The 22,673-nt window shown below is 35.4% G+C and overlaps 2 protein-coding genes across 2 annotated transcripts; both read right to left on the bottom strand.

Moving 5' to 3' along the window:
- Positions 1–3,808: 3,808 nt before the first annotated feature.
- LOC135224278 (nucleolar protein 58-like) lies at positions 3,809–4,279 on the bottom strand. Its single transcript, XM_064263126.1, has one exon. It carries the CDS (start codon positions 4,277–4,279, stop codon positions 3,809–3,811), a length of 471 nt encoding a protein of 156 aa, XP_064119196.1.
- Positions 4,280–4,419: 140 nt separating this feature from the next.
- On the bottom strand, positions 4,420–8,475 carry LOC135224277 (putative uncharacterized protein DDB_G0292636). The gene is made up of 2 exons (XM_064263125.1): positions 8,387–8,475; positions 4,420–4,777 (listed from the first exon to the last, which is right to left on the bottom strand). The coding sequence occupies exons 1-2, from the start codon at positions 8,473–8,475 to the stop codon at positions 4,420–4,422; spliced, it is 447 nt and encodes a 148-aa protein (XP_064119195.1).
- Between the last annotated feature and the right edge of the window lie 14,198 nt (positions 8,476–22,673).

Below are 22,673 nucleotides of genomic sequence, written 5' to 3'. Positions count from 1 at the left end.
AAAATTAACGAAAACCCAATTCATCACATGACCACATAATTGGTCCAAGAAATAACAAAAACCGAGTCCATCCAAAAAGTGCTTGGTTAAAATCGTAATGGATCTACTGATAAATGTGATTGTATAATATTCCCTGGCACTATAGTCACTGCATCGCTAACAAAATTAATGGAAATATTTGAAATTCTAATCCTCGACAATAAACGGAAAATGAAAGCTAAGTCAATTTTAAAAAATTCGTAACATTTCCCAACAGTTCCAGTTAACAATATCACGAGATTGAGAAATCTAATCCTTCATATTCAGCGGTAAAGATGAAAGCTAAATCATAATTATCTAGCACATACCAATTTAAAATGAGATTTACGTTTCACATTTAGCATTCATAGGTATTAACAACTAAAATAAAATTTTACTTCATTTAGTGCAGAGTTCGGGATATGCCATCAAGTAAAGATGACAGAGTCATGGACATGAATTTCGTGACCTTGACAGATTATTAGCAGAATCCGTAACAAACATTCATGTTGAAAATCATTCAAAACATAGACGCAACTTGAAATTTTATTAAATGTGTCACGGTAGTATTAGCAGTAGATCAAACAAATGGCAGGAAATTGCAAAAAACGAAACTCGTTATTATGATTGTCCAAGATCATCCTTGTGACTAAAAAAAAAAAAAAAAAAAAAAAAAAAAACAAGAAACGATAATTTGTGAATTAGCTTACGATACATTTAATATAATCTCTTCGTTACTAAGTAATGAAAAGCTTTTTTGAAAATCTGTGTTTGGGGCAAACGGTCTTACTTCCGGAAAAAAAATTAATGGGATTTAATGAATCATTCATTAACGATTGGCTTAAACAACGTATAAGTGTTAAATTAAATCAATTACGGCCATCTTTATAAATATATCTTTCACGTTTATATTTGTGCTAGTTAAGACAAAATTGTAAACACTTCATCCTTCTCATTCCCGTATTAGCTGGGAACACTTACGATTTTATGTGAACATATTTACATCGATGTGATCAAAATTACCTAAATATTAAGCTTCGGATTTTCAGTACATTTCATATCAGAAAAACCGCCTCTGTTTGTCATCTGTTGATTAATTCAAGAAATTCACATAAAATATTATGGGCATCGAGACATCCAATATATTTATATTATTCACGACGTCACCAGAAAACAAAGGACAGGCGGTCTGTAGGATGGCATTTCTATTCTGTTCGACGATGTGGCAGGTCATTCTGGACTAAATATTGTGGCCATTCCGTCTCCAATCCACATAGCATACGTTGAATTTAATCGACGATCAGAGGAAATGTATATATTTGTTGTATATAAAATTTTGTGGCTTGAATCTTTGTACGCAATATTTTTATGATGGGTCTGAACAGAATTCTGTTACGCGTTAGTCACACTTCTGCCTACTTGTCGCAAGGAATACCAACAGTGAATATGTAGAATATGTATATATAATATATATATATATATATATATATATATATATATATATATATATTATATATATATATATGTATATATATATATATGTATATATATATATATATATATATATATATATATATATATATATATATATATAATGTATATATATATATGCATATATATATATTATATATATATATATATATATATATATATATATATATATATATATATATATATATATATATTATATATGATTTACCTGCCTCCGCTCCGGTTACTTCACCAGGGAACTGTAATTAATCATTATCTTTGTCGAGAGTGGACGAACTTATTTTCTTCACGCGGATGATACAGGAACGTTCGTAATGAGGATATTGATTGAAGGAATATTAACAATGTTCCATCTAACGAGTGAAAATTCTTTCCACTTTTCCCACACTTTTGCCTCTATGATGAGTCAGCATAAATTAAAGACGTTTTCAACATAGGCTTGTGGGTTACGCTATTACCATCCTATTCGAAAAAAGATTTTAATAAAATAACTCCACTTTGTGAATTTATAAAGGTCCATTTTGTAAAAAAAACAGGATACGCTATTACCATCCATTAAAAAAAAAAAAAAAAAAAAAAAAAAAAAAAAAAAAAAAAGAGGTAACTTTGTGAATTTATAATGGTCCATTTTGTAAAAATATCCTACCAAGAAAAAAGTACAACGTACATCTCATAGGATACGTTATTACCATCCTATTCGAAAAAAAAAATAAGTTAACTTTGTAAATTTAAACATTATGTAATATAAATCATCCAACCAGGAAAATACTGCAAGGTAAGTGATTAGATAAAACAACAGGCGGATGTCTATAAACCTTATCTTGATGTCTTTGGTAGATATCATTTCATTGCAAAAAGTGAAGTCAAGTTGGCCCATCCAGCTCTCTCTCTCTCTCTCTCTCTCTCTCTCTCTCTCTCTCTCTCATTTCACGGAAGGGTAATTGAGATACTGAGCACTGACAATTCAGCGCCGACAATTCAGCTTAGAGACAATTCACCTTAGAGACAATTCAGCTTAGAGACAAGTAGAGAAAAGTAGACAAAAATATTTATTGAAATGACATACTATAAAATATTCCTGTACAAATTTATTCATACAAATTTATTTCTGCAATTATTCATGAGGTAGCGTAAGTATTCCAATTTGTTAGCTCGATTCCCATATTTACTAACTGGCGTTTTTATTACCTTAGTTATTCTATGATAATTGCTTTTTTTCTGGAATCGTCGTGTCCAGCTCTGATTCTCAGTGTCCTTTTCTCTGCGTTGTTTTGCTCCAATTTCAAAAACTGCACATGAGTATGCGTCATAACTTCCATTAACATGAATTCGACCTCTGCATGTGTCTTGTGTACAACGCCAAGACTCCTTTTCATTACGAAGTTTTGTATCTAAACGATAGCAAAATCCATTTAATAGAATGTGATCTCGACCTTTCTCTGATAAAATCCGCTCCATGGTGCTTTTTTTTTTTTTTTTTTTTTTTTTTTGTTTTAGCTCAGCGAATGTTTGTAAAAAACTACGCTCCAGAAAAGGAAATACGTCCAGTCCGAGTTTAGAAGAATACCATTAACTATTATTTGCTTGTTGTTATAGCATAAATAACAACTGTCAATTGTTCGATGGTTGAAAGTGTAAACAATCTTAGATCTTATTTTTAACTGCAAGTAGTTAGTCTTGTTTTCTGTCGCCAAATCAGGAATAAATTAGTATAATTTTGAATATCTTATTTCAATTAATATCATACTTCATTTTTTTAATTTCAAAAATAATTTACAAGTAAAAACTAATTTGATTACTGTTTTCTTAATTTTCCATGATTTATCTTTATTTCGCCAAATATTTCGCCAAATTGTCTGCGCTGAATGGTCCTTGGGCTGAATCGTCATGCGCTGAATTGTCTCGAAGCTGAATTTGTCATGTGCTGAATTGTCGGCGCGGAATTGTCGGCCCACGGTGAGATACATAGTTTTCATCACGAGGTGATTTTAACAAGGATGTCAACACGCTCGTCTTCGTAAGTGACACGGTGCAGTCGTGACTCTCTCCGGTGGAAGGACAATTTCAGTACGACGTAAATTCTTGAGCACTTTCTGAATTTCATTTTTCTGGATTTCATCCTTCTGGCTTTCATCTTTCTGGATTTCATCTTTCTTGTTTTCATCTTTCTGGCTTTTCATCTTTCTGGATTTCATAATTTCTGGTTTCATCTTCTGGATTTCATATTTCTTGTTTTCATCTTTCTGGCTTTTCATCTCTCTTGGCTTTCATCTTTCTGGATTTTTCATCTTTTCTGATTTCATTCTTTCTGGTTTTCATCTTTCTGGCTTTCATCTTTCTTGTTTTCATCTTTCTGGCTTTCATCTTTCAGGTTTTCATTTTTCTGGCTTTCATCTTTCTGGTTTTCATCTTTCTTGCTTTCATCTTTCTGGTTTTCATCTTTCTGGCTTTCATCTTTCTGGTTTTTATCTTTCTGGCTTTCATCTTTCTGGTTTTTATCTTTCTGGCTTTCATCTTTCTGGTTTTTATCTTTCTGCCTTTCATCTTTCTGGTTTTTATCTTTCTGGCTTTCATCTTTCTGGTTTTTATCTTTCTGGCTTTCATCTTTCTGGCTTTCATCTTTCTGGTTTTCATCTTTCTGGCTTTCCTCTTTCTGGCTTTCATCTTTCTGGTTTTTATCTTTCTGGCTTTCATCTTTCTGGTTTTTATCTTTCTGGCTTTCATCTTTCTGGCTTTCATCTTTCTGGTTTTCATCTTTCTGGCTTTTCATCTTTTTTTCTGGTTTTTTATCTTTCTAGCTTTTATCTTTCTGTGCTTTTCATCTTTCTGGTTTTTTATCTTTCTGGCTTTTCATCTTTCTGGCTTTCATCTTTCTGGTTTTCATCTTTCTGGCTTTCATCTTTCTGGTTTTTATCTTTCTGGCTTTTCATCTTTCTGGCTTTCATCTTTCTGGTTTTTATCTTTCTGGCTTTCATCTTTCTGGCTTTCATCTTTCTGGTTTTCATCTTTCTGGCTTTCATCTTTCTGGTTTTTATCTTTCTGGCTTTCATCTTTCTGGCTTTTATCTTTCTGGCTTTCATCTTTCTGGCTTTCATCTTTCTGGCTTTCATCTTTCTGGTTTTGATCTTTCTGGCTTTCATCTTTCTGGCTTTCATCTTTCTGGTTTTTATCTTTCTGGCTTTCATCTTTCTGGCTTTCATCTTTCTGGTTTTTCCATCTTTCTGGCCTTTCTTTTTCTTGGTTTTTATCTTTCTGGCTTTCATCATTTCTGGTTTATATCTTTCTGGCTTTCATCTTTCTGGGTTTCATCTTTCTGGCTTTTCCATTCTTTCTGGCCTTTATTTTTCCTTTTTCTGGCTTTTAATTTCTGGTTTTCAATCTTTCTGGCTTTCATCTTTCTTGGTTTTTATCTTTCCTGGATTTTTATCTTTCTGGTTTCATCTCTTTCTGGCTTTCATCTTTCTGGTTTTTATCTTTTCTGGCTTTATCTTTCTGGCTTTCATCTTTCTGGTTTTTATCTTTCTGGCATTTCATTTTCTGGTTTTCATCTTTATTTCTGGTTTTTATCTTTCTGGCTGGTTTATTTCATTTCTTATGGCTTTCATCTTATTGGCTTTCATGAAACCATATTGTTCAACAGGAATTGTAGACAGCGTTTGTCCTACCGACATTTTTGGAGCCAATTCCTCCCAAAGCCTAACCTTTGGAAGATATTGTCATCGGGTCTCCACTGGCTGCTCTATGAGCAAGAGCCCGTGCTGGCATAAGGTCAGCTTAATAAAAAATCAACAACAACATCGTGTCTCCTTAGAGCATGCAGAGTAACAACCGCTTTGTACTTAGTGACCTTCGTAACTGCTCATAAATGTGGTACTTTTGTCTTTAAAACTGGCATGAAAGAAGCACTATAATGGCGAAGACATAGTAATCTACACGTGTGTGGTACGTTCGGCTGCCCTTTTACGTGCCCAGGGTACGAAAGGACCCGTTATAACCGTGGAAAACTGTTGCAAATGGCACTGGATGGCTAAATGATGCTATACTTGGCGTACTACTTATTGCGTCATCGTCTTGTGCTGGGATTTCACGCTGCTATCCGCTTTGCAAGTGATCATCTTCAGGTTATCATCTTCAGCTTATGTTGTCTTGTGGTTTTACCATATGCCAGGGAGCTTTAATTCATTTATTTATTTATTTGCTTATTTGATTTCATTTTTGTCGCATGAAAGCATTTTATTTTTTTAAAAATAAGCATTCCTTATATTCGTACGGATTTGTCTTCATAAATGATTTTACCATAGCCAGGGAGTTTAATTTTTGTTGTTGTTGGCAGTATGAAAACATTTCATTTGTCAAAAAAATCATTCCCTTATATTCGTACAGATTTGTCTTCATAAATGAATTGTTCGCCAATAAGATGATTTACAAAAAATAAAATTAGATACTGTGATCAAATTTGAAAGAAAGCCTTTGTTGAAGGGTACACAAAACAAAGTGGATGATTTGCCTACGTTTAGTTATGCGTTAATTTATAATACTACTGACATTTAACGCAAACTGTTGATAAATTAATTGCAAAACTTATAAGTAATCACCTAAATTTGGCTTCACGGAACATTGATCTCAGTATAGTTTGATCGTTCGATCTATATTTTCATGAAACCCTTAACTAATAATAATAATAATAATAATAATAATCATCATCATCATATCATCATCATCATCATCATCATCATCATCATCATCAAAATAAAGTGCAGGTATGAAACCAAATGCAGATATTTCCGAGAACTTTTCCAACAACTAACGTTGAGAGCTTTAGCCTTAATTATAATAAGAGTTGGAAATAAAGTTATCTGAAAATGGAGCGAAAAGGAACTTGGTTTGTACCCTGTGTATTTTTTTTAAACACGCAGTCACACAAAATCTGTAAACTTTTGTTTATTACAATTCCGTATACTAATTCTAATTTTTCTTGAGAGAATATTTTCGAATATTTATATAACTAAGTTAGTCATTAAAAAAAAATTCACCTTTTTGTATAAGTAAGTTAGTAATTAACAACAAATTCACTCATTTGTAAAACTAAGTAATTAATAACAAATTCACCGATTTGTATTACTAAGTATTAACAAAAAATTTACCTATTTGTATAAGTAAGTAAATCATTAACAACAAAACCACTTATTTGTATAACTAAGTTAGTAATTAACAAAATATTCACCTTATTTGTATAACTAAGTAATTAGCAACAAATTCACCCATTTGTATAATTAAGTAGTTAACAACAAATTTACTTATTTGTATAACTAAGTAATTAACAACAAATCCACTTATTTGTATAAGTAAGTTAGTAATTAACAACAAATTTACCTATTTGTATAACCAAGTAATTAACCACAAATCCACTTATTTGTATAAGTAAGTTAGAAATTACTAACAAATTCACCTTTTTGTAGAGATCGACTTTTCAATATTATACACAGTAGAAAGGCATATTTTGCAACATGAAGCAGAGGACTTTCTCGAAAATATCTTCTCAAGGAAAATGTCTTCGTGTTGGAAGAACCGAGAAGAAGATCGTACCCAAAATCAAACGCTGGCGAAAGCAACGCGTATCAGTTGACAGCCGATATCAGTTCTCCTCCTTGTCTCGGAAGGATGGCTTCCTCCCTCTTAGCTCCTGAAGGTCGGGATTTCCCCGAAGGAGATATTCCAGAATCCTCTGATCCTCGCGGACTTTAGATGCCACGCGCCTTCGGTTGCAGAGGAGACGTTTGAGGCGTATCGTGAAATATCCTCAGCTTCCGAGAATACATTAGGTGGTTTGTCTGTCCGTCTGTCTGTCCGTCCTCAGATCTAAAACACTACTGAGGCTAGAGGGTTGCAAATTAGTGTTTTGATCATCCACCCTCCAATCATCCATCATACCAAATTGCAACCCTCTAGCCTCAGTAGACTTTCTTTTATTTAAGGTTAAATTTAGCCATGGATCGCGCATCTGGTAGCATTTCCGGATCCATGGGACGCACCCTCACTCTACCGCATCTGGTGAGCAACTGGAGCGCTGCCGATCGTAATTTGATATTTTCATAAAACATTATACGTTGTACAGAAAACTCGATTATGCCTTGTTTCCTAAGTAAATCAGCTTCTATTGCTCATGATGACATAAGTTAAGTCTTCTGTTTCATATGAATCAATATTGCTATTATTCCAAGATGTCTATATTAAACACATTAGTTTAACATTGTTCCTGCAATGTTCTGTTTAATTTTCGTCGTAATGTAGTTTGTAGCAGCTGGTCTCTCCTAGCAGTATTTCATAAAGAATACTTTTTATTACGTAGTGTTAGCAAAAGAAGTTAAAAACGACAGCTTTTCTCCAATAATTTCAATAGAGTCTGTAAAAGGACAAATGTATGATTAAACATGAATTCTCGTGTTAGTAATAATAAGTCTTCAGAAAATAATTACACCTTCCTCTAATTGTATTGTTAATAATTTTTATGCATTAGGAGTGTACGTACGTTGTCACATAAACATATTAAAAATCATTAGTTCAGCATTTGAGATGAAATGAGTATACTTCACTTGATATGCTTATCATTATTTATTGTTAACTTGTAGCTGACTATCAGCACTATTACTTTCTTCCCTGCCCACGAAAATTCCAGAAGACGTCAATATTCCATTTTTGTACTTCCTTCATGTTAATATTGACAGGCATGCACGTAAGTCCAAACGAAAGAATTCGTTTGCACCGAACTGCAAATACCCCCTGCGTATCCCTGCATTTATTGCCTTTTATGACCACAAACCTTAACTCCAATTGGGCTGTATTGTTGCGTATTGGAACGCTCGTATCCCTAACTCACAGTTCAGAGTGGTATTCTGCTAATATCCCCCGGACTTTAATGTCGAGGTCTGCAGATGCTCTGGTCAACGGTAATTGTTTGTTGGCCATTACCCGTCGTAGTAAAGGACAAACGACCATTTAACCCCCATTTATAGTACCTGCTATGTGAGCTCGTCGCTTATATGCAGGGGTCTTCGAAATTTATGGGATGGAAGATCCCAATATGGCAAAGTGGAGACGCCTCTGTTGGTTTATTCAAATTTCAAAGGGATCATAAACAATCTTCATTTTGACGGAAGTTTTAAATAGACCAGATGATTTGGATGCGTTTCGATGATGCAACGAAATTCATTTAGAGCCAATTTAAGGGTTGAAAATCTCGAACATTAAAAATAAGTCATATTTTCAACCTAGCCATATTTGAGCCGAGTGTTCCTCTTAACACCAGACACTTGAATGGAAAGTTTATTGAAGTCGTGTTTCAGTAAATACTCGTATGGAAGCATCATCTAATGCAACAGTAAAAGATAATACGCACTTTAGACGCCCGCATAAACCTGAATTTTACTCAGAAGTTATTTACTTGCCTCCCTTCTCTCTCTTCTCCTCTCTCCTCTCCTCCTCTCTTTCCTCTCTCCCTCTCTCTCTCTCGTCTCTCTCTCTCTCTTCTTCTTCTCTCCTCTCTCTCCAGGAGCTCCCAAGATTAAATTTAACGTAGTCAAGCAACAAAAATATTCTATTTTATTTACCTCTGTTTCTGCACTGCGAGGCATGCAATATTCTCCGCTGTATATGAGCGCTCGAGAAAAACTTGAATTATCAGCCTCCCCCCCAACCCTCTCTCTCTCTCTCTCTCTCATATGCAAGGAGAAAGTAGAACAATATTGCAAAATAATATTCCTGCATATTTCTGCCACATTATATATTAGCATTGTTAACTGAGGTCAAGTTCAAGTTGTATTTTTATTTATTACTTTTTTTGGCTGCTTTCCTTTGCTTTCTTTAGTGTTCCCATTTTGCAGATACTTGTTGAAAGGAGTTCAAGTCCGCGTTTTAGTTGAAATTTGACTACAGGAACGTGGAAAAGCAACTTTATTTACGCATATATCTCTACAAAATATGCCTAGAAAACAGGGGAGGGGGTTATGTGGGGTGGTTATGGGTGGGGGGGAATATAACAACGCTAAAACGGTAAATTAGAATTTAGTGATGCCCGAAATTGAAGTGGGGTGGGCAAAGAATTGGTTTAAAGAGCCCTCGAACCCCCTTTTCATGTTTAAATTCCATTCAAATTATTTTCCCCCTCATATATTTGATGTATTTTCTCTCCTATTAATGTCCGTACGTTGATCTGCTGATTATACATTATGCAGTGTTTTACGTTCAGAAATATTCCACCGTTCAAAAGATCTACACGTCTATTGATACCAAATATTGTTTGGAATAAAAAAAAGTGAGAGAGAGAGAGAGAGAGAGAGAGAGAGAGAGAGAGAGAGATAAGCGCTGTTACTTGCAGACTTCTTTTTTACGTTTAGAAATATCCTCACCCTTCTAAAGATCTGCATAGACGTCTATTGATACTAAATTTGATTTGAAATAAAAACACAGAGAGAGAGAGAGAGAGAGAGAGAGAGAGAGAGAGAGAGAGAGAGAGAGAGAGGCCCTGTTACTTACAGACGTCCCTTGCAGGCACTCTTGTTTATGACAATAATTGGCTTCTGCCTGGGATCTTCAGCGGTAAGTGGATGTGATTAAATGTCGGCCTGTGGGAGACACACCGATGGTAGAGGCTGGGCATTGATCTGTGTACCCCTTTGGGGACGTGGTTATTCGAAGAGGAGTCTGTGGTTAGGCCTACCACAGCCAACTATTGGTGAGCCTTAGTTGCATTTATTTAAGAGTAACACAATGTAAGGCAACCTAGTCTTTTCCTAGTCAGGACTCCAAAAAGGAAGAGAGAAAAAAAAAATAAAGCTTGCTCTTAACCATAATGAAAGCGGCAGTATTTCCCCTTGAAGGCACAAAAGTTACGGGAGTCCGGGAGTTTTTTATATTTATTTTTTTTATTCGTCTGAATATCTTAAATATTTGCAGTAACGTAAAGAAAACTACTCTGAAATACTTCGTTTTTCAACAGAATATAACTTTCCATTTTTGTTGCGCAAATGATGATACATAATTACTCACTGAACTTCAAGATTATGGAGAAGGATTGCATGAGATGAGTTATAAGTCATCGAAAGCCAGAAATATCAATTCCAAACGGTTGTAGCAAAAGTAAAATAGGTGTTTGTAATGTACCTGGATGTTTTCTGCCAGTCCATTGATTTTCGCTCTACCCTACCTCTCTCTCTCTCTCTCTCTCTCTCTCTCTCTCTCTCTCTCTCTCTCTCTCGTGCAAATGCCACAGTAAACCCATCACTCCTGGGAAAATGGCTCGAGATTACAATTTTTTTTCTTTTTACTGGAAGAGTTTTTGCTATAGTCCGAAAATAATTCCTTTAATTCTCCAGACAAAGGCTATGAAAATCATTACATTCTGAGACGATATAGTATCAATATTATTCAACATTTTTATTCCCAGTTACTCCTCTGAAATTAGTTTTTAGCTGCGTATCTCTGCCAAACTTTGAGATAAACGTCCCCGTCATTTTTAATGTTTTGATTAGATACTGACCCCTCAAGGGTTTTAAGCCGTGTTTAGTACAAGCTCGTTGAGAATTACCGTAAAACCATAAACAAAAGACTGCAAATTCATAGAGATGATGACCCCCAAGAAATATTAGTCATAGATAACAACACCCGAACCTGGCTGGGGGTCAGTACCTAGCTATATCAACTCAGAACAGCATACTTATTCTAATAATGTTCTCACTTCTAAGGAAAACTGAATGTTCAATGTTTGCATTTAGTCATATATGAAACTAGGAAATACAAATTCAGGCAGGAAGACACTCGTGCACGTATGATTATGCAAATTCATCTATGGAACTAGGCATAGATCTGTTAGTGCTGTAGTGTGATTCTGAATTGTGGTGAGAAAAAGCTAATACAGTAAGTGCGGTGTCTTTAGCACTTCCGTGAGCTGATATGTAAGGATATCCAAGCAGTAGTTAAACTCCATTCTTATCTTTTGCGTCATGTCTTTCTCTCCGACTTTATCTCACTTGGGGTTGGGGTTGGGGGGGGGGGGGTTTAGGGGAAGGGGGGACGGGGCTTGGGACGCCTTCTTTTTCATCTACACCCGTCACCAGTCCTGCAATGACGCGGCGTGGGCAGATCTCACAACTGTACGCAAAAGGAAACGAGTCTTTAAGCGGTAAATAAGATTATATCTGGAAAAGCGCTGCCCGTATTGAATTCATTACTGCCTTGAGAACGTCAGACTTCAAAGACAAAGGAATGAGTGGCGGAATGAACTTCAAAATTCATTTATTGCGAAGGAGTTCGCATGCGAGGATATTTGAGATAAGTCGTCCAACAAGGGCGTATACACTTCAGCGGAACTATATTTTTTTTGTCCATTTTACGTGTACGAATGTATGGATGTTATTGAAAATGAATGAATACCAGTAGTGATTATTTATCTTAATTACCGAAGTACTGCTGAACTTACATAGTTTAGGTTTTTTATATTCTCTCTCTTCCGAACTCCGTACTTGTCTCTTAATTGCATATCCTCGAATTCATAGCAAGTTCATCTTCGCTCTTTCCATCTAGTCATCGAAAGCTTCAAAATCGCTACTCACAACCTTCCATAGGAATTCTTGATATTCCAGGAATAAAAACTATATACTCCAGGAATATCTGAGTTCCAAATCTGAACTCATAATGGTATTAAGGTAGCAGTAGAATGTTTGCTTTGGATAAAGTGAAAATTCTCCGAAAAGGGTCAATGAACCTATTTGTTAATTATATAGATATCTAAAGATGCCCAGCTGAAACTATTCTATATCTGCAAAAAAAAAATAATAATAATAAATAAATAAATAAATAAAAACTACCCTTAGTTAGGCTATAGTAGATTCACATCAACCGTGCCTTTGATGTCTAGGCCAGTATCTTACGACGCTCCTAATTGGCTGTTGATAAGCCAATCACAGGGCTGGAAACTCTCAGTCTCTCTCGAGAGTTCACACAGGCTGGGTGTATGTTCCACCTCTTTTGAAAGTCGTATCCCTCAGGAGAGATGGAACATAGATCCTACCCATCTGAACTCTCGAGAGAGACTGAAAGTTTCCAGCCCTGTGATTGGCTTATCAACACTCAATCAGAAACGTCGTAAGCGACTGGCCTAGACGTCAAATGCACGCTTGATGTGAAACTACCATAGTAGGTGCTAATATCTGTACATTTTTTGTATGTGTGTGTGTGTATGTGTGTTCGTGGCTGTGTGGAAAAAAGACAGATGCCAATTTTGACTAACCCAGAAACTAATACGGAGAAGGGTTAATATTCCCTGAAGTGTTTTTGGGTCTTCCACGATTCTTGAAGGGGAAAAAATGACTATAGGAGAACCTTATTGTGCGCTGTATGGTACTTCTTCGGTCCCAGATAAGCACTCTCGTGGGCGCAACATCTGTTCCAGCCTCTAAATCAGAACATAGAAAACAGGCCACTATAGTTTCTAGGGCTTCGTCGTCACCTGAGAACTTTCACATTCCTGATTTTCAGATCACAATTTAAATGTGACGAAAGGGAGAAAGAAAAGGTTTGAATTTCAAATACTTCTATGTAGTTTTATTTCGTTAAGGTACCTTTCTTTTAGCCCCTCCTGGGGACGTTTAATAGGAGCTCTTATTGTACTGAATTAGGACGTTATTAAGAATATTACCGTGGTCAATACATTGTCATTACTTAGCAACTTCTAGCTGAAATTCAGAAGTGCAGTTGAATCGTCATGTATTCTGCAGTTTCAATATTTATTTGGACTTAATCATCAATACGTCATTTCAGTGTTGTGTGTTGTCTCTCTCATCTCTCTCTCTCTCTCTCTCTCTCTCCACAAGAGACCCATATCGATTCTTCCCTCTTTGTTTACTGTTTTTATTTGATGGTTCTGAACTTGTCAGTTTGATCCCCAACCCTTCAGCATCTTGCAATATCTCTCTATCTTTCTCTCTTTGATCTAAGTATCTCTATATCTTTTGAAAACCTTCTGAGTAAAACCAGCTGTAAGGTTTGGATGCGTGGTCTGTGCTATGCTTTTGTATAATTTGTAATTCATACATACATACATACATACATACATACATATATAATTGTATATAAACTTAAGAAAAATATTACAGCTTCTTGGACCAGGAAACTATGGAGGCAAAAAAAAAAAAAAAAAATAAAAAAAAAAAAAAAGAAAAAAAATCTTCCCTTTCAATAAATGGCAAGGACATGCCAGCAAAGATCTAGCATAAATTTGATCTTGTTGAAATAATAATAATAATAATAATAATAATAATAATAATAATAATAATAATAATAATAATAATAATAACAACGACAACAACAACAACAACAACAACAACAATAATAATAATACCTTTATTCCACAGCATTACAGTGGGTATTCTTACATTGTGCATTGGATTAAAAAAAACATGAAATGTTTGTTTAAAATTTTACCTCTGCTGATTAAAGTAATTAATTATTACGTAGGATCTTGGAGCAGAATATCTTGTCTCCGTGTACGAATCACTAAGTAAAGCAGTGTTCGATCGATTATTATGACCCTCGAGCGAGCAGGTATGTCAAGGAAATGTTTTGGTCGCCAATAGAAAAGCTGCTTATCACGTTTGTTTGGAATTAAACAACTAAATTCCCTTCAGACTTCAGTTAATAAACTTTTTCATACTTTATTCAATTTAACTTAACCCAAAATCTTATTTAACCTGACTAACTGGCAAATATAAAAGCTGATTGAAGACGTAAATTCCATCTCATATTCATCGGTAAAGAAATGGAGTTCACTGGAGTTCACATTTGCATAAAAATAATATTCCTTTTTGTATTCACCTGGAATATAAGTCGCTTGGGGTCCCTCAAGTTTACTTTCCCTAGAAGGCAGGTAATCAATGGAAAAGATTTGGGCAAACTTTTTTTCAAACATCTGCTTACTTATTCCGGTTATATATTCAGTTTTCCGAATATATAGGCTGAGAGCTGGGCTGGCTGGTGCCTTGAGGTCTTTTTCGTCAAGTTATTCTGATTTTTAGTAGCTTTTTTTCTCTTGTACTGTTCAGCCGGTTATGAGTATATAGCTATTTGTATAACAAAGAAAATACGTTTCATTGCTGTATTTGTATAGCAAAGAAAGTACGTTGCATTGCTGTACTTGTATAACAAAGAAAATACGTTGCATTGCTTTATTTGTATAAAAAAGAAAATACGTTGCATTGCTTTATTTGTATAACAAAGAAAATACGTTGCATTGCTTTATTTGTATAAAAAAGAAAATACGTTGCATTGCTTTATTTGTATAAAAAAGAAAAAACGTTGCATTGCTTTATTTGTATGACAAAGAAAATACGTCGCATTGCTTTATTTGTATAACAAAGAAAATACGTTGCATTGCTTTATTTATACAACAAAGAAAATAAGTTGCATTGCTGAACAAAGAGTAAGTTTCGGTTTGATTTTCGTACCTATTTCCTCAGTTTAGGATTCCAATAATATTTTAGTTTATTGTGAAATACCTATTTTCTCATTTAATGATTCCAAAAGTATTTCCGTTTATTGTGAAATTCATTACTCTGAGAATACTCACCAGTTTCGTCTTTCTCTTTCTTATTATGATAAGACTTATATAATTATTTACAATTAATCGTCATTACCTATTCCAGGACGATAGAAAGGATATACGCGCATGCGCCTAACGTTATAGCTCAGTAAAAACGTAAATTTGAAATTCCAGAGAAGAAAATAGAACAATTTGGCAAAATTAAATCGTACAAACTATAATGCACTGGTCTGTTTATTATTATTATTATTATTATTATTATTATTATTATTATTATTATTATTATTATATTATTATTATTATTATTATTATTATTATTATTATTATAAACTAAACTAAATAATATTCTGAAATTAAAGCTTGAAAAATTTGAAACAATAGATATATTAAATGAGTTAAAAAAAAACATTCATCAAAATCGACCTACGTAATCTATTAAAAAAATAAACAAGTTAGATGAATGAACGACTCTCTATTGAAGTAGTGAATCGTCATCATATTTCATTCATTAAAAGCCTTTTTTTTCACCAAATCCTCTATAAATAGGACAAATGAAAAGCAAACGGTGCCGGTTTCCATCAGTATTCGAATATAAACAATTCCAGTAAAACATTTATAGTTATTCTGTTTTTTTATAATAAAGCGTAGATACAGAGAGAGAGAGAGAGAGAGAAGAGAGAGAGAGAGAGAGAGAGAGAGAGAGAAGCTGTTTACGCAATATTCATAGCATAGGAGATACGTACATGTAGTGGCGAAAAACAAGATAGTTGTCCTGCCACCCCAGTGGCCGCGAGTTCGATTCTCGGGTATTCCGTTGAGTGGTCAGAGATGGGTATCTCTGGTAATAGAAGTTCACTCTCGACGTGGTTCGGAAGTCACCTCGTGAAGCCGTTGGTCCCGTTGCTGAATAACCATACTGGTTCCATGCAACGTAAAAACACCATACAAACAAACAAACAAAGAAACAAAAACAAGATAGTGATCATAAAGAATCTCATGTTGATATGAACTGTAAAGAAGGTAATGAAACGGGCCAGAAGTAATGTACTCCTTTATCAGTACCAGAAACAACACTTGAATTGCGTCACTTAAATATACGCCGTTTTAAATTCTTCATGCCCTGAGGTTTTAGCGCAGAAGTGAGATAGAACTCGAATCCATGATTTGCAAATGAAAGGACATCCAGCAATACAAAAACCTACCCAATTCAAAAGTATAATTTGGACGATCGTCGATCGAAACTCAAACGCGCACATATTTGCTGAAGAAAAGCCAATCATTGCGTGATCATTTGAACTTGCATAAAAAGGAGTAGTTGAGATTTTGACAATAAAGCTACCCTATGATGTATACCTTAGGACTTCATACGCGTAAGAATGATTTTATAGCAAATAACAGGTTAGTTCTAAGTGACAGATACTATAGCGTCGAAAGGTTTGGATTTGCTAAATATCAAAATAGTCTGAAAAGGAGAGAGAGAGAGAGAGAGAGAGAGAGAGAGAGAGAGAGAGAGAGAGAGAGAGAAACGTACTCAGAAGCCACCATAGTATAATCCAACATCCTGCAGTTCCGAGGAACTCTCAAAAGTTCAGTTGTGTCGAGACAAAATTGAGTTTCCTGTTTACCGAGCGAAAGAGGCTACGGACTGTTACTCTATTGACTTCACGAAGCCAAGATTGAAAATAGGAAGGGGAGGTGGGCGGGGGGGAAGATGTTAGGATGGGAAGCTTCCAAAATGCGAAACAATAAAAGGCTACCATCTCTATTTTCAAAACCGAGGTTGACGATTATAATAACGTGATTTATGATGATAAGAGGAAAAGAGATAGATGGTTGGATGATGATGAAAATTGAGATGTCGAAATAAAACAAATTTTTAAAAAACTTTAATAATGAAGGGAAATGCGATGATAAGCAGAGCGTGGAAGATAATGGTGTAAAAAAGTTGATGAAAGTTGGTGAAGTTGCTTGTGATAAAAGGAGGAAAAGAGGAAAAATGCAAAAATGAGAAAACCAAAAGTAGGAAGAGTAGGAGGAGTTCATTACTTGATGAGTATGAACTGGATGGACGGGACGGAAAATAATTTGAGTTAAAGAATAAAGAATTCATGTTAATGAATCATGCGATAAAAGGACAGCATTTTTTTTCCAAGCAGTTTGAATGATTACTTATAAGTAACATTTGAAGACTTTTATTTTCACAAAAACGATAATAATCAACTTTAATTTTCATTCTAATTAGTCACGCGATATATATTCGTTAAAGCATATATAACCGATTATGTATGATGAAATAGAGAATTATTGTAATATAATATACCAGGAGGTCGTAAGTTCAAACACGAACGCACGAAATTTCTTGAAAGGTGTGTGCGTCAGTACACATTATGTAAATCAAATGTTTTTAAACTTAGTAGCGATTCTGACATTCCCCCACTTTGTTCTATATATGGAATATGGAAATTCGGCCGGTTGTGTCACACCACAACTATGAGATTCAGGGCCTCTGTAACACGGTTTTTTGGCAATAACTTTTTATCTATGCATTTCATAAATATAACGCTTATTCAGAATACACATTATATCTACACATAAATTTTGACTGTATTCTGCATTACGTAGGTTGAATAAATTTGGTACTTACAATGTAAAAGTGACTTTTTTTGAAGACGGGCAAACTTACTCAGAGAAAAGGTTTCGAACGCACTCGTTACGTAACTTATGACAACATTTTTTCCCTCTTTCTCGATGGATGATTGGCTATACGTAACGAAGGCTAAACCTCTGGCAACAATGACAAACAAATTTAAATACGAGCAAAGCAGTACACTTTTATGAACTTTGGAACCTCTCTACTGATAATTGTCATAATGAACAAACCAACAAAATATGTTAAAAAATACAAAAACACTTCGATTATTAGTCTAACTCCCAAAATAAGTTTCCTAAGAAATTGCAGTCTGCTTTATAGGTCACAATCAGATTGAAAAGATGTAGGGAATAGATGGTAATTTTCAAAAACATAGTAGACAAGCTTGATTTGATAACTGCTATATCCAATGTCATGCAATTTTTATTTACTGGCTATCTACCTATTTACTGAAAAAAAAGCCGGTACCGTATTTTGGCTTTAAACCTTCACCAATAATTATCGTCGGAATGATGACTTCATGAGGCTCCACCCACTTTGGCCTTGTTATAATTCAGGATAACTCTGAAGACTATCATGGGCATTGTTGGATTAGAAAATTTAACTTCTGGCTATAAAACTCATTTCTCAAGTAGTTGTAAGAAGTGCTAAATGATACTCAAGGATCCCAGTAGTTGACCTAAACGTTGAATTCATGTATATTACTGCTATACTGTTGCGGCACTACTGCTACAGTAGTATTACTACGCTAGCACTGATAACCCACCCACATCTATGTATCGTCCCGCCATTCATAAAGTCTTTGGGTTTCAGTGCCGATGAAAGAAGGTGAATGGTTTTCTGTCTAGTGGATGGGCGGCGCAACATTTTGTCAAGAGGTGTTTACTTTGCTTACGTAATGAATGTTTTTCGACTCTTGGCTCGTAATCATTGGCCATGGCGTCGGCTAGATCATTTTTACTCTATAAAAATTAAAACTATCGGGTTTAGGTTATTGATAATGCTGACAAACTTTGTGTGTAGTTGTAAAATATACATATGTCAACTTTCAGCTACATCCGATGCTTTGACAAGGAGCAAAGTCCAAAAAACCGTGTTATAGAGACCCTGAATCTCATAGTAGATTTGAATTGCAGGGTCCTGATGTTCGCTGGTAGATACGGCGTTACGGGTACGAATCCGGGAAGAACATTTCAAAATCATCTAGTAGAGTTGTATTTTGGCCCACTACAGCTTCGATTTATTTCAAAGGAATGTGGATTTTTCTTAGTTATAATTAGAAGTACAATTATTTTTCGAATGGTTTAGCTTACGACATAGTTCTGATACTAAAAGCAGTTGAAAAAATAAGCACAAAATTGGCCTGGGATTACCTAAATCTGATACTAAAAACAGCTAAGGAAAGTTGCCCTGAGATGAAAAAAACAAAAAATTCTTTGGCCTATGATATAAAAAAAAACTCTTTGGCCTGAGATTAAAAGAGAAAGAAGGAAAAAAAAACAGATACCCTAACTTATATTATTTGGCCCATTTGGCTACCTACATTGCTCGTTTTCCCGTCTTCCCGATGATAATTTATTCAGGTGTACGAAAATTTTGGCGAATCGTTATAACTACACTTTTTCACAATCTAAAACTCATGTCAATTTAACTCAGATGGCTCACCTGACATTCATTCAAAGTTTTGCAGAATTTCATGACCACAACATGGCGTTTCACACTTGTTCATAGCTTTTCGCTGGTTAGTTTAAATCAAAAGAGTTTTTCTAAGTTTAAGGGAAGTTATTCGTTAAATTATCGGTCTAAATAATGATTCTTTATCCACCTCTTTTAACTACTAAGTCTTAATTCATCAGGCGTCCTTTATTTCTCCACGAAGTATAAACATTTTTCTCTGGTGGTTCCTTCGTAGGAGCACAGCGTCAAACATACAATTGAAGCCTTCAGTCTACTAACATTAAAATGCCAGCAACACGTAAGAAAGAAGAATTATAAATTCCGATGTTGCTCGTTGAAGCTGAGAAAATTCTCGCTCGTGCCGTTCTGTGTCTCTCTGTCAGATTTCAAGTACTTTGATGACTGTCGCTTCCATTAGGGTGAATGGCTGACTCATTTTTATATTTTCCAGCTGACGTCATAAAAGTGCATCTTTTATGGGGGGTGGGGGGTTGGGGGGTGTGGATGAGGGTTGTCTATTGAGTCTGAAATTCACTACTGGAAAATCGCCAGTGATTTACATCCCCCATTCGTCCACAACTTTAACTATATTTCCCTTTGAATTGAAGTCTGTTCATCAAGGCCTTTGAATCGAGCCCAGAGTGGTTACTATAGTAATTTCACATCAACTTAGCATCTGATGTCTACCCCAGTCCCTTACAACGCTCCTGATTGGCTGTTGATAAGCCAATCACAGGGCTGAAAACTCTCAGTCTCTCTCAAGAGAGTTCGCATAGGCAGGATGCATGTTCTACCTCTCATTAGAGATAAGTCTTTCAAAACTAATTCTGAAGAGAAAGGATAGGTTCTAATTCTGTATATAATAGATAGGTTCTAATTTTGAAGATAAAGGATAGGTTCCAATGTTCAAGATAAAGGATAGGTTCTAATTCTGAGGATAAAGGATAGATTCCGATTCTCGTGGGTATGACGAAAGGCCCACTCTTAGTGAATAACCCTAACGGAAAAAAAAAATAATAAAATAAAAAGAATGCGAAGAAGACAGATGGTGTCCAATCATTGATTTTATTCTGGGAGCCGACTCTCTCACTCTATCATACACCTTTTATCACCTTCCATCGAAAAAACACGCTTCGGTGTTTAATCCTGAAGACACGTAAAACGGTACTATTCACTTAGAACACATCCGAACAGAGCATTCTTTCATTATTATCAAAAGCGACGGGTTTTAGTGAAGTTGTCATTGTTTGAAAAACGCATTAAAAAGTGTGGAGTATTCTTAAGGAGTTTCTAAAAGAGAGAAACTGTTTTAGAATGTAAACCTAGGCTTATATCTCGTTTTCTCTAGCAGAAAGACATCGCTGCGCTTACATCGGTACGAGTTGATAGCTATAGGCCTAACGGACACACAATAGGAGCTTTCGTACATTATCTATATAAGTAAATGGAGAAGGAGAATGAGCTAGTTAGGAATACAAAATGTCTTACAGCTCTCATATTTATCTTTTCACAGACAGATCGATGATGGAGGGAAGTAATTACTTTCACTGGAAATCATGGGAAGAACTGTTCAATTTCACAATAAGACTATCCAGTTTCTAAAGGGAAAGTACCACTGTCTTTTGCAAATACACGTTTTGGTTTTCCTGAATTCGGCGCAAAAAAAATTAAAATAGATCCGATCTGACAACGTGTTCTACAACAAAACAAAAGAATACACAAGAAAAATGATTAACTTTTGGTAGTAAATGAATTAATTTTCAATTTTTTTTCTCTGAATAAGCATGGAAAACGAGATCTCATCTCAGCTGGTCCGCTGGTATAGTGGTTAGTGCCGTGACAATGCCACTCAGATGCTGCGGGTTCGCGTCTCCCCCACAGGCGATGTAAAACCGCTGGCTCTGTATCGTGATCAGTTACTGCTGCAGTGTTGGTGGGGCTTTAGCGGTGGGAGGTTGAAACCAACATTTTTGAAAGCTTGAATTGTAAGTCAATGGCATCTTTTGGTGTGCTTGATCCATGTGAATAGGTTTCATCGAATAAATAATAATAATAATAATAATAATAATAATAATATAATAATAATAATAATAATAATAATAATAGTAATAATAATCATAATAATAATAATAATAATAACCTAACGCTATCAGTTTTGTGAAGGGTAAAATAGGTGCAAGGAATCAACGTGCTGCTGGTGAAGCCTCTGTTCATCTGTGAGGCTCTAAGATCCTGAGGTCTGGAACATCGCTCCACCACAACTTGATGGACGAAGATCGTCGTAGCTGCTCATTTCATGAACACTACCCCGTAAAAAAAGCTGACAAAATGACCGAGTAGTTCCCTCCCGTTTTGAAATATCGACTGCCCAATCCAATAACCATTCAGAACGCCTCAGTGGCGTGATCGGTATGGTCTTGACATGCCACTTCGGTGGCCGCGAGTACGATTCTCGGGCATTCTATTGAGGTGTGAGAGATGTGTATTTCTGGTGATAGAAGTTCACTCACTCTCGACGCGGTTCGGAAGTCACGTGAAACCGTTGGTCCCGTTGCTGAATAACCATACTGGTTCCACGCAACGTAAAAACACCATACAAACAAACAATAACCATTCAAATTCGCCAAATCGAACAAAGAAAGTTTCCCAGGGAGTCGTATGACGGTTTATAGTTTGCACACAAGCGCTTTGTTCTCTCTCCAAAATCCAAAAATGTTTCGGTTATTTTGCGTTGAAACGAACAGGGTATAATTGCTGGAAGGACGACGCATAGAAGGATCGTTTCCCGTTACTCTCAGCTCAGTGGATATTTGTTCGCTATTTCATCTTTATTTATACTCTGTCGTTTCAAGCCGCTGGCTGTTCATCTGATGACCTGAGAAACTAAGTTATTTATCCCCTGTCTATCTGATATTTCAGTGCACTCTATTTTCAACGTCGTCTACATTACCTAAAGAAAAATCTGATATATCTCAAAATATTTCCTTCATCTAAAGCGTGCAACTGTTTCTCTCTTTTTAAAAGCCTTAATTCTAACTACCTATGGAAGACAGTCGCCATATTTCTGAAGTACTATGTACTGTTTTTGAGACTATTCTCTGTTTATGGGAATTTTGTATACGCATCAGCGCACTTTAAACAGGTCTATTATTTATGATAACGCATCATTTGCAAACTAATAAAAGTGGAAACTGATGTTTTAACTACAGAGAGAGAGAGAGAGAGAGAGAGAGAGAGAGAGAGAGA

The sequence above is a fragment of the Macrobrachium nipponense genome, chromosome 10 (genome assembly GCF_015104395.2).
Source record: "Macrobrachium nipponense isolate FS-2020 chromosome 10, ASM1510439v2, whole genome shotgun sequence".
Lineage (NCBI taxonomy): Eukaryota > Metazoa > Arthropoda > Malacostraca > Decapoda > Palaemonidae > Macrobrachium > Macrobrachium nipponense.
This window is presented reverse-complemented; position numbering and strand designations above follow the sequence as displayed.